The sequence below is a fragment of the Aquarana catesbeiana genome, linkage group LG10 (assembly GCF_042186555.1).
Source record: "Aquarana catesbeiana isolate 2022-GZ linkage group LG10, ASM4218655v1, whole genome shotgun sequence".
In the NCBI taxonomy this organism is placed as follows: Eukaryota; Metazoa; Chordata; class Amphibia; order Anura; family Ranidae; genus Aquarana; species Aquarana catesbeiana.
In genome coordinates this window covers 108,752,169-108,764,851 of record NC_133333.1, presented here as the reverse complement: position 1 = coordinate 108,764,851, position 12,683 = coordinate 108,752,169, and the positions used below count along the sequence as shown (strand labels likewise).

General features: G+C 45.7%; 1 protein-coding gene across 1 annotated transcript in view; it reads right to left on the bottom strand.

The window, feature by feature from the left end:
• HOATZ (HOATZ cilia and flagella associated protein) overlaps positions 1 to 12,683 on the bottom strand; it is a 120,913-nt gene that overhangs the window by 90,861 nt on the left and 17,369 nt on the right. The window contains exon 2 of the mRNA XM_073602418.1: positions 7,413 to 7,448. Within this exon, the coding sequence (XP_073458519.1) occupies positions 7,413 to 7,448 (36 nt within the window). The remainder of the gene's footprint in view (positions 1 to 7,412; positions 7,449 to 12,683) is intronic.

The window sequence follows — 12,683 nt, the reverse complement described above, 5'->3', positions numbered from 1 at the left end:
TTACAGGTAAGCTGTTTTAAAAAATCCTATTTTCTTTCTCGAACATCACGGGACACAGAGCCACAGTAATTACTGATGGGATGTCCCAGAGCAATGCTACCTGAGGGGGGGGAACCACGACCAAGTAGGGTGCAATCAGACCTGAGGACCCTGTACCGCTGCCTGCAGCACACTACGCCCAAAGGCGATATCCTCATGCCTTCTCACATCCACCTGATAGAATCTGGTGAATGTATGAACTGAAGACCAGGTTGCGGCCTTGCAGATTTGAGCCATAGAGGCCTGGGGATGCACTGCCCAAGAAGCACCAATAGCCCTTGTGGAATGTGCCCTGATCTGAAACGGAGGAATCTTCTGTTTCAAACCGTAAGCTTGAATGATCAACTGTCGAATCCATTTAGAAATGGTAGCTTTTGACGCTGCCTGTCCTCTATTGGGACCCTCTGGCAGCACAAACAAAACATCCGTCTTGCGGATCTGAGTAGTTGCCCCTAGATAGGCCTTAACAGCTCTTACTACATCCAACGAATGTAGAGATCTCTCTTCCGGAGAACAGGGATCTGGAAAAAAGGAAGGTAGAACAATGTCTTGGTTTAAATGAAAATCAGAAACCACCTTCGGTAAAAAACTAGGATGAGGGCGTAGTACCACTCTATCCTTGTGTATAATCAAATAAGGCTCCTTACAGGAAAGAGCTGCTAATTCTGAAACTCTTCTAGCAGAAGAGATGGCCACCAGAAAAATTAATTTCCTTGTCAACAAGACCAAAGGAATCTGACTTATTGGTTCAAAAGGCTGTTTCTGTAACACAGCCAGGACCAAATTCAAGTCCCAGGGGTTTAGGGGCGCTTTAACCGGAGGATTAAGACGCATCACCCCCTGCATAAAGTTTCGGACCAAAGAATGCGAAGCAAGTGGCCGCTGAAATAATACTGATAAAGCAGAAACCTGGCCCTTGATGGTACTCAAGGCCAGCTTCATCTCTAATCCCATCTGTAGAAAATCAAGGATTCTACCTATGACATATTTCCTGGGATGCCAACCTCTGGATTCACACCAGGTTATATAAGCCTTCCAGACTCTATGATAAATCATCCTGGAAGCTGGCTTCCTTGCATTAATCAAGGTAGATATGACAGGACCTGAGAGCCCACGACTCTTCAGAACGTGGGTCTCAATAGCCAAACCGTCAAATTAGCGTTTGTAAGGCAGGATGGAACACTGGACCTTGAGATAACAGGTCTGGGCGTACCGGTAAGGTCCACGGGGAACCCACCGTCATCCTTACTATTTCTGCATACCAAGTCCTTCTGGGCCAAGCGGGGGCCACCAGAAGTACCGACTTCCTTTCCTGCCTGATCCTGCGAAGGAGTCGTGGTAGTAGCAGAATAGGCGGGAATGCGTAAATCAGTGAGAACCGATGCCACGGAATCACCAACGCATCCGTCCCGCATGCAAGAGGATCTTTTGTCCTTGCCACAAATCTGTCTATCTTTTTGTTGAATCGGGATGCAAAGAGATCTACATCTGGAACCCCCCATCTTTGGCATCTGGCCCAAAAGACGTCGGGATGCAGAGACCATTCCCCTGGAAGTAACTGCTGGCGACTTAGATAGTCCGCCTGCCAATTTTCTATTCCCGGGATGAAAACTGCCGATATGCATGGCACATGCATCTCTGCCCAGACTAAGATCTGGTTCACCTCTTTTTGAGCAGCTCGGCTCCGGGTGCCTCCCGATGATTGACATAAGCCACTGCTGTGGCATTGTCGGACTGGATCCTGACCGGACAACCCTGTAGCCTGATAGTCCAGGCTTTTAGAGCTAGATGTATCGCCCGGATCTCCAGAATGTTGATGGGTAAGGTCCTCTCTGTCTTGGACCATACCCCTTGGACCGCAGCCTGTTCCAGAACTGCTCCCCATCCTGACAGACTGGCATCTGTTGTTACCACCGTCCAGGTAACCGGTAGAAAAGATTTCCCCTTCTGCAGGTTTTCGGGTATGAGCCACCAATTGAGGCTCTGACGCACCGCATGCGACAGGTGCATCGGAAAGTCTAATGCCTGAACCTTCTTGTTCCAGGTCGACAGAATACTGTGTTGCAGCATTCTTGAGTGAAACTGAGCATAGGGAACTGCTTCGAATGAAGACACCATCTTCCCTAGTAGCCTCATACAAAGGCGGACTGAGGGACCCTTCTTGGTCCTTACTGTCAGAATCAGCTCTCTCAAAGCAGTGATCTTTGCCTGGGGTAGAAATATTTTCTCCTGGCTTGTATCTATAATTAGACCTAAATACTCCAGTCTTCTTACTGGTTTTAGGAAAGACTTTTCTAAGTTGAGGATCCAACCCAGGTGTTCTAGATACCTGACCGTGGTCCTCAAGTTTCCCTTCAAAGAGGCTACCGACCGGTCTATCAAGAGCAGGTCGTCTAGGTATGCTATGACAGCTATACCCTGAGCCCTTAATCTGGCCAGAGGAGGAGCCAAGATCTTTGTGAACACTCGAGGTGCAGTGGCTATCCCGAAAGGCAGAGCCACAAACTGGAAATGGCGCCCTCCTACCTCGAAGCGCAGAAACTTCTGATGAGCAGGAAAAATGGGCACATGCAGATATGAATCTCTGATGTCTATTGATGCCAGAAATTCTCCTCCCTGCAGGGTGGGAACTACTGTTCGAATTGATTCCATGCGGAAGGATTGAATCCTTAGGAATCGGTTCAGATCTCTTAAGTCCAGAATGGGCCTGACATCCCCATTTGGCTTTTGGACCGTAAAAAGGTTGGAATAGAAGCCCAATCCCTGGTCCTTTGCGGGAACTATCATAATGACCTCCTGCGACAAAAGTCGCTCTAACGCTAGAAGGAGCGACTGCTTCTTCTCTGGGTCTCTGGGAACATTTGATCTGAGGAACCGAGGAGAGGGAAATTCCTGAAACTCCAGCTTGTACCCTAAGATTACCGTGGAGATTACCCATCTGTCCTGGAAGTCCTCCTGCCAGAGCTCTGAGAACTGTCGCAGTCTTCCCCCCACTCGAGTGAGCGGGGGCGCCCCCTCATGCAGAGGTCTTAGTGTTTTGCCTAGTAGGCTTCTTTCCCCAGGACTTCTTTTGTCCCTGGGGTTGACTCTTGTCTCTGGACCCCGATGGAGGCGGCCGTCGAGACTGCCTGGAGGCTGAAGCCCCCGGCGCTGGGGAAAGAGTCCGTTTGAAAGAGGGACGCTTACTCTTCTTCTTGACAGGTAAGAGAGTGCTTTTCCCACAAGAGATTCTCTTGATATAGTTATCCAAGTCCTCTCCAAACAACCTTGCACCACGAAATGGAAACCCAGCCAGTAGCTTCTTACATGGTGCTTCGGCTGACCAATTTTTCAACCATAGGATGCTACGTATATGCACCAACCCCAGTGAAAGACGGGAGGTTTGCACGATAGAATCTCTAATGGCGTCAACCACAAAGCATAAGGCCGCTGGAAGGTTAGCAAACCCCTGGGCCTGCTGTTCAGGTAATACTTTGATGACCTGCTTAACATGGTCTCTTAAGTATTGACAGACTCCAATCGCTGCTACTGCAGGTTGGGCCACTGATCCTGCTAAGGAGAAAACATCCTTCAATAGGGATTCCATCCTTTTATCTACAGGATCCCTGAGCATTGTCTACAGGACAAGTCAGGCTATTATTTACGGAGGAAATGGCGGCATCAATAGCCGGTATTCCCCACATTTTAATAAACTTTTCTTCCATCGGATAAAGTGTTGAAAACTTTCTCGGCGGAAAAAAACGTTTGTCTGGGTGATCCCACTCAGAATAAATAAGCTTTTCAAGTAAAGTATGAACAGGAAAAGCATGTGCTGCTTGGAAAGGTTTCAGTGACCCCAAAGCAAAAGAGGATTCTTTAGCAGTTTCAGGTATGGGCAACTTAAATGTGGAGCGGACCAATCCAGTGAGGATCTGCACTAAGACTTTCTCCTCTTGGGAAGTCGCAGAGGGTCCCTCTCCACCTGAATCCTCCGAAGAGGAATCATCCATCCCATCCCGATCCTCTGAAAGGGATTCATCTCCTTTATCCCAGAGCTCCTCTGTCTGAGGGTCTTGGGGAACAGAGGAAAGCCTAGTGCGTTTTCTTCCACTGAGTGAAGACGTAATCACGGCCATTAATCTTTCCTCTAGACCATTAATGGTTGAGGAAAAAACCTCTTGTGTAATATATACAGGGGCTGAAGTGCCAGAAGCAGGTGTAGCCCCTGACCCCGATGGCTCTCCCTGGCTAGCCGTCCCTGGCCCATCTTTAGGGGGGGAGGATGCTGCCGACAGGGGGCCCTCAGAACCTGAACGAGATCCCCTAGTGTCTCTGGTTCCTGGGGTGCTTGAACCTCTTCTACCCATAGTGCAAAGCAACAAGGTGTGAGGTATACAAATGAACACTGCCCGTTGAGCGATGTAGTCTGGCTAAAAGCCTTGCTACCCAATGCTCAGTCTGGTGTTACTTCAGTAAATGCTGCCTAGGAGAATGCCTGTGTCCCACCTTACATGCGACCGTCAGATTTGTGTCTCTCAGAAGGCTGAGTGCACCTGTACAGAGTGCCTCTAATAGCCTGCAGCTGGCCTGAGTGGGAGTCTAAGCACCTGTGCTAACGTCCCGCCCCCTCCTCTACCGCCCCCCCCCCCTCGAGTTTTGAAAAAAACGAGCGCTTCCCGCGCTGCCGACTCTCCTGTCATGTTTCTGGAGAAAGGCTGGGGATGGGGGGGGAGGGAGGGAGGGAGGGAGGCTGGTAACAAGATCTGCCTGAACGGCTATCTTGAGAGATGGTGGCCATTAGGCCGCAGAGCCCGGGTGGTATAACCACTTTCTAGACCCCTGTGGCCCCTCTCTAGCCTGGGGGGGAACATTCAAACATGAGAAATCCCCCTTTCCACCTTACCTGTTTGCAGCCTGCTTGAGACGCTGGGACATAAACAGCGATTACAACACCTGAGACAGAGTCAGCATGTGTAGGTTTGTGCTCTTGGCAGCCCCCGGTGGTCACAATAGGCATAGCATGCATTTACCTTAAAGGAGAAAAGCCACTAGAACTCAAAAATTCTGTGGAATCTCCTCTTACCTTATCCAGCCGCAGGGTGCTGTTTACACAGACCCAATCTTCACCTCTCACGGTGGGCTCCGTTTGAAAAAACCGTCAGAGACTGGGGCCCCCATCAGTAGGGGGATCCAACAGTTCTGGGACCGTAAAGCACCTCGCCAGAAATTAGGAAGTTTAAAGCCATTTTCTGATCTGCGGGGTCCAGCTCTCTAAAAAGAGAAGCATTACGGGTAAAACCTCGTTTCTTCGGACACGAGGCCCGGGTACCATTCAATTCGGCCATGAAAAGACACTTTGAATGGATCCGGTTCGCCTGGCTTGCCCCAGTATAGGATCTTAGGATATTCCCTTTGGAGCTCAGCACAGGACATCTTTACACGTCCATCACCTAAGACACTGGCGTAAAAACTGAGGTATCCCTGCAAGGGGGAGGGATTATATAGGGGGTTGAACTTCCTGATAGGGTGTGCCAGTGTCCAATCACCAGTGATACCTATATAACCCATCAGTAATTACTGTGGCTCTGTGTCCCGTGATGTTCGAGAAAGAAATTTAATTGACTTGTGGTACCCGACTCCAATCTTTGCTTAACCCCTTGCCGACCGCCTGCCGAATGATGGCGGCAGAATGGCACTCCTGCGTGACTCACCATAGCTGTACAGTGGGTGCTTTAAGGAGCATAGGGGGTGCGCGCACGCCACCATGTGATGTAGGAGCCAATGCGCGTGGCCGGCGGCTGCCGGCTTCCCGTGACTGCTCCTGAGAAGGACAGAACGGAGGTCTGTCAATGTAAACAGACAGATCTCCATTCTGTCAGGGGTGAGGAGACTGATCTGTGGTTTCTACTGCTTAGGAACACCGATCGGTCTCCTCCCCCAGGCAGTCCCATCCCCCCAGTTAGAAACACTCCCTAGGACACACATTTAACCCCTTGATTGCCCCCTAGTGTTAACCCCTTCCCTGCCAGTGACATATACACAGTAATCAGTGGCTATTTTTAGTACTGATTGCTGTATAAATGCCAATGGTCCCAAAATAGTGTCAAAAGTGTTCGATCTGTCCGCCGCAATGTCGCAGTCCCAAAAAAAAAAAATCACAAATCGCCGCCATTACTAGTAAAAAGAATAATTTATAATAAAATACCATAAATCTATCCCCTATTTTGTAAACGCGATAACTTTTGCGCAAACCAATCAATATACGCTTATTGCAATTTTTTTTTACCAAAAATATGTAGAAGAATACATAATCGGTCTAAACTGAGGAAGAAATTTGTTTTTTTATATATTTTTGGGGATATTTATTATAGCAAAAAGTAAAAAATATTGCTTTTTCTTCAAAATTGTTGGTCTTTTTTTTGTTTATAGCGCAAAAAATAAAGAGCGCAGAAGTAATCAAATACCACCAAAAAAAGCTCTATTTGTGGGGAAAAAAGTCAATTTTGTTTGGGTACGTCGCAAAACCGCACAATTGTCAATTAAAGCAACACAGCGCCGTATCGCAAAAAATGGCCTGGTCAGGAAGTGGGTAAATCCTTCCGGGTCTGATGTGGTTAAAGAATCTTTAGCAGATGATAGACTTCTGAACAGGTTGATGCCTGCATCCAGCATGGTGCTCAATGGTTCTGCTGGCCCCCCTGCCTTCTCTGACTTTCTCAAAGAGCCCTTGCACACTGGGGCGGGGGGCGGCGTCGGCGGTAAAACGCCGCTATTATTAGCGGCGTTTTACCATCGGTATGCGGCCGCTAGCGGCCGAGAAAGGGTTAAATACCACTGCAAAGCGCCTCTGCAGAGGCGCATTGCCGGCGGTATAGCCGCGCCGTCCCATTGATTTCAATGGGCAGGAGCGGTAAAGGAGCGGTATACACACCGCTCCTTCACCGCTCCGAAGATGCTGCTGGCAGGACTTTTTTTACCGTCCTGCCAGCGCATCGCTCCAGTGTGCAAGCCCTCGGGGCTTGCACACTGGGATGACAGCAGCGGCACTTTTGGGGCGGTTTGCAGGCGCTATTATTAGCGCAATAGCGCCTGCAAACCGCCCCAGTGTGCAAGGGCTCAAAGAGAACAAAGATTTGGACCATAACGACCCCCCCCTCCATGTAAAGTGACAAAGTCAATGAAATGTTCACATTCTGCCTTGGCCCAGATCAACTGAGAGGTCATAGGATTTTGGCTGAAAACTCATTAAAAACCAAATGTAGGTGCAAACAGTCCTGGAATGTTGTCATGTGAAAACTTTAGATGCACCATCAGAAATAAAATATAAAATGTTGCTTATAGTTGCATTAAAATAAGGTAAGGATACTTAGCCACTGTATTGGATTGCCACTTACTGAGATCCTCCAGTTGTTGCTGTGTATAATTCTTTCCTAGCAATAAGAATGAAAAATAGCAGAAAATTAATAAACCTTTTCAAGACAAAAACATAATAAAGGAAAACACCATCGACTTTGCACCAAAAAAGTATGTCAAGGCTGAACTTCCTATAGCTGAACTCGAGGCACAAAAACTTTAAACTATATCCCTCAATAGTGACAAAATATATAAATTCACTTTGTTTGCACCATTAGCCTTGTAAAAGTAGTAATGACATAACTGGGATGCACAAAGTCTACCCACCACCATCACTTCTGTAGGAGGCGGAGACAAGACCAGGCGCTCTACACAAGGAGAGAAAGCAGCAGCGACAGGTCTTTATTATAGGAAGCTCCAGAATACAGGACAATTTTCACTTTTATAATTATAGCACAAATCAAGAAAAAATACACAAAGCTCACCAAGATTCAAATAAGAATACTTACAGTGGGGACGGAAAGTATTCAGACCCCCTTAAATTTTTCACTCTTTGTTATATTGCAGCCATTTGCTAAAATCATTTAAGTTCATTTTTTTCCCTCATTAATGTACACACAGCACCCCATATTGACAGAAAAACACAGAATTGTTGACATTTTTGCAGATTTATTAAAAAAGAAAAACTGAAATATCACATGGTCCTAAGTATTCAAACCCTTTACTGTGACACTCATACATTTAACTCAGGTGCTGTCCATTTCTTCTGATCATCCTTGAGATGGTTCTACACCTTCATTTGAGTCCAGCTGTGTTTGATTATACTGATTGGACTTGATTAGGAAAGCCACACACCTGCCTATATAAGACCTTACAGCTCACAGTGCATGTCAGAGCAAATGAGAATCATGAGGTCAAAGGAACTGCCTGAAGAGCTCAGAGACAGAATTGTGGCAAGGCACAGATCTGGCCAAGGTTACCAAAAAGTTTCTGCTGCACTTAAGGTTCCTAAGAGCACAGTGGCCTCCATAATCATTAAATGGAAGACGTTTGGGATGACCAGAACCCTTCCTAGAGCTGGCCATCCGACCAAACTGAGCTATCGGGGGAGAAGAGCCTTGGTGGGAGAGGTAAAGAAGAACCCAAAGATCACTGTGGCTGAGCTGCAGAGATGCAGTCGGGAGATGGGAGAAAGTTGTAGAAAGTCAACCATCACTGCAGCCCTCCACCAGTCGGGGGTTTATGGTAGAGTGGCCCGACGAAAGCCTCTCCTCAGTGCAAGACACATGAAAGCCCGCATAGAGTTTGCTAAAAAAAAACACCAGAAGGACTCCTAGATGGTGAGAAATAAGATTCTCTGGTCTGATGAGACCAAGGTAGAACTTTTGGGCCTTAATTCTAAGCAGTATGTGTGGAGAAAACCAGGCATTGCTCATCACCTGTCCAATACAGTCCCAACAGTGAAGCATGGTGGTGGCAGCATCATGCTGTGGGGGTGTTTTTCAGCTGCAGGGACAGGACGACTGGTTGCAATCGAGGGAAAGATGAATGTGGCCAAGTACAGGGATATCCTGGACGAAAACCTTCTCTAGAGTGCTCAGAACCTCAGACTGGGCCGAAGGTTTACCTTCCAACAAGATAATGACCCTAAGCACACAGCTAAAATAATGAAGGAGTGGCTTCACAACAACTCTGTGACTGTTCTTGAATGGCCCAGCCAGAGCCCTGACTTAAACCCAACTGAGCATCTCTGGAGAGACCTAAAAATGGCTGTCCTCCAACGTTTACCATCCAACTTGACAGAACTGGAGAGGATCTGCAAGGAGGAATGGCAGAGGATCTCCAAATCCAGGTGTGAAAAACTTGTTGCATCTTTTCCCAAAAGACTCATGGCTGTATTAGATCAAAAGGGTACTTCTGCTACATACTGAGCAAAGGGCCTGAATACTTAGAACCATGTGATATTTCAGTTTTTCTTTTTTAATAAATCTGCAAAAATGTCAACAATTCTGTGTTTTTCTGTCAATATGGGGTGCTGTGTGTACATTAATGAGGAAAAAAAATGAACTTAAATGATTTTAGCAAATGGCTGCAATATAACAAAGAGTGAAAAATTTAAGGGGGTCTGAATACTTTACGTCCCCACTGTACATTTAGAAAATATTATCTTATCCAGGAGTTTAGCTTTCAAGTGATCCTATGAGGATGAAAACTGTCATTGTCGACTTGTATTCTAAATCTTAAAACTTTACAGCTGTCATCCCATTCCCCATCCTGGGTTTACTACCTAATAAATCACTGGAATAAGCATGCGGCCAGTGAAGTAGCAGGTCAGAACTCGTTATACTTGTTCCAGGTCAGTAATTCTCTGGGTCAGGGCTTCACAGCTGCAGCAGTATTTTTAACCCTTGGAGGTATGAGAACCAATTATGGAAATATGGGATTGGATGTCAGAATAATAAAAAGAATATATAATAATAATAAGAAGAATAAGAATAAAAGTTCACAGATCTTTCTGCAAAACCAAGCCCTGTCTACACTGCACCACAAGCTACATACTGATACAAATGTCTTCTGGTGTATCTTGCTGACTCTGAGATTTTACTGAGCCTGATTAATGAGCACCTTCAGGTTTAAACTTCATCCTGGATTTGTGATCACGATGCTGGATGCTGTGTAGTGCTGTGCTTTTTTTTTTTTTTTTACAAAAAAAACATCTCTGGGTCAGCAACACAGAATCTTCTGCATTGTTGAACCTGAAATACATGAAGTATCAGTAATCAAATCAACTTGAAGTGTCAGATGATGTACAAGTAAGCCGCGTTCACATTTAGCGATTTAGGATCGAGGGCCGAATCGCCACGATTTTGTTTGCAATTCCAAATCAAACTGCAATGCTGGCAAAATGCAGCATGCATGTTTGTATGCCATTCATTCTTAATGGCACTAAAATGCAGCGTGGTATTGCCACAATTTAATTCTTGTGGCTTTACTTCTTCTGCAGAATCAGCTGACAGCCAGCTTTGGACATCACAGAGCCAGTCCAAGCTCTGCATTGATCCCAACAACATTGGGATCTGCCAAGATGGCTGACCGGCAGCTGGCTCAGCCTCTCAGCGAGTTGCCGAGAGCCTGAGCCAGCCGCTCCCGCAAACTCCACAGTCCGGCAATCCAGTGAGCGCTGGAGGGGCAAAGCATAAAGCAGTGATTGACAGTCACTGCTCTGTGCTCAGATCGAACCCAAGAACTGAGTGATTGGTAATGTTTGATTGCTCAGTTCTCGGTGTAGAGGTGGTGGGGGAGAGCAGCAGCATCAGATTCATGCTGCATCTACATAGGGGAGTATAAATGTTGTTTTTCTTTCAAATCCCACACATGTCTTTTAACATCCAGCTGCTGCATATCTGCATCGCTGTCTTTTCTGGGGCACACTTCAACAGCGCCCTTAGAATTGTGACTGGGTTGGCACTAACAGCTCATGGTCAACTACGGATAATCGGAAGTTGGTAGGATGAGCTCCTGATGTCAGCAATGTGCAACCAATCACATTGCCAAATACTCCGATCAGCCATAACTTTATGGCCAACCACGTAGGAAAGTGTAGGTCTCCCTTTTTTCCGACAAAACAGCCCTGAACCATTGAAGCATGGACCCTACTAGACCTCTGAATGTATACTGTGGTATATGGCATCAAGCTGTCAGTAGCAAATTCTTTAAGTCCTGAAAATCCTGTAAGTTGCGAGGTGATGTCTCCATAGATAGGAATTGTTTTCCAGCACCTAAAAATCTTTGTTCCTCAAACCATTCTTGAGCCATTTTGCATTGTGGCAGGGCGCATTAGCCACTGCCATTAGAGAATACCATTTCCATGTAGGGGTATACAAGGTTTCCCAGCAGAATATTGTCCAAAATATCACACTACCTCCACCAGCTTGCCTTCTTCCCATACTATCCTATAAAGTTGTGCTTATGTTGTAATTCATTGTGAAAAAGAAATAAGAAAAATAGAAAACTGGAAAATAAGTGTATAAGTGACAATGTCCATCCAAAAATGTGTGCACCATCCGTCACCTGAAATACGTAATCTTGAGTGTAAGCTTCCACCTTCTAATGCTCGCTTACAAAAATTTGTTGACCTCCTGTTACGGAAAGGTCAATCTCGCCTGTGGCTCATAACCCAGCCAGGGTCTTTGTATCTGTCCAGGAAACAAATGTCCGTAGTACCAAGATCCACCACTTTAGAGATATTCGATCGTATAGATCGTATGAGTTCTCCAAGAAAACATAAAACTTGCCATAGCATAAAATACTTTAAAAGTTTATTGCATAAAAAACGACTGCACTTACATCAAGTACTAGGAATCACACAAGTAATAAAAAGCCGGCCGGCTCCAAACTGCAGTCCTCCCAGGAATGGTGTACGCGGTGACAAAATGCGCTAGATGGAGCGACGTGCTGACGTCACCGCGTACACCATTCCCGGAAGGACGGGCTGTGGTTTGCTTTTTATTACATGTGTGATTTCTAGTACTTGACGTAAGTGCAGTCGATTTTTATGCAATAAACGTTTAAAGCATTTTATGCTATGACAAGTTTTATGTGTTCATGGAGAAAATATGGGGCTTGCTAGTAAATGTATTTTTCTATAAATAAATAAAAAGACGCACACTGGAGATCTTTGATCCCCTCCATGTTGTGCAGATAGATCTCCACCTCTTAAAGGTTGCCTACCCCTGGATTAGAGGAACTGAATTTATTCTCTCTTGAGAAGAAGAGGAGATTAAGGGGGCATATGATCAACTTGTACAAATACATAAGGGGTGCATATAGTGAACTTGGTGTAGAGTTATTCACTTTAACCACTTAAGCCCCGGACCATTTGGTTGGTCAAAGACCAGAGTACTTTTTGCGATACGGCACTGCGTCGCTTTAACTGACAATTGTGCGGTCATGCGACGTGGCTCCCAAACAAAATCGAAGTCCTTTTTTCCCCACAAATAGAGCTTTCTTTTGGTGGTATTTGACCACCTTTTATTTTTTTGCACTATAAACAAAAAAATAGCGACAATTTTGAAAAAAGACGCATTATTTTTTACTTTTTGCTATAATAAATATCCCCAAAAAATATATAAAAAAACATTTTTTTTCCTCAGTTTAGGCCGATACTTATTCTTCTACATATTTTTGTTAAAAAAAACAAAAAAACACACTTATAGGGCGTACACACGGTCGGACTTTGTTCAGACATTCCGACAACAAAATCCTAGGATTTTTTCCGACGGATGTTGGCTCAAACTTGTTTTGCCTACACA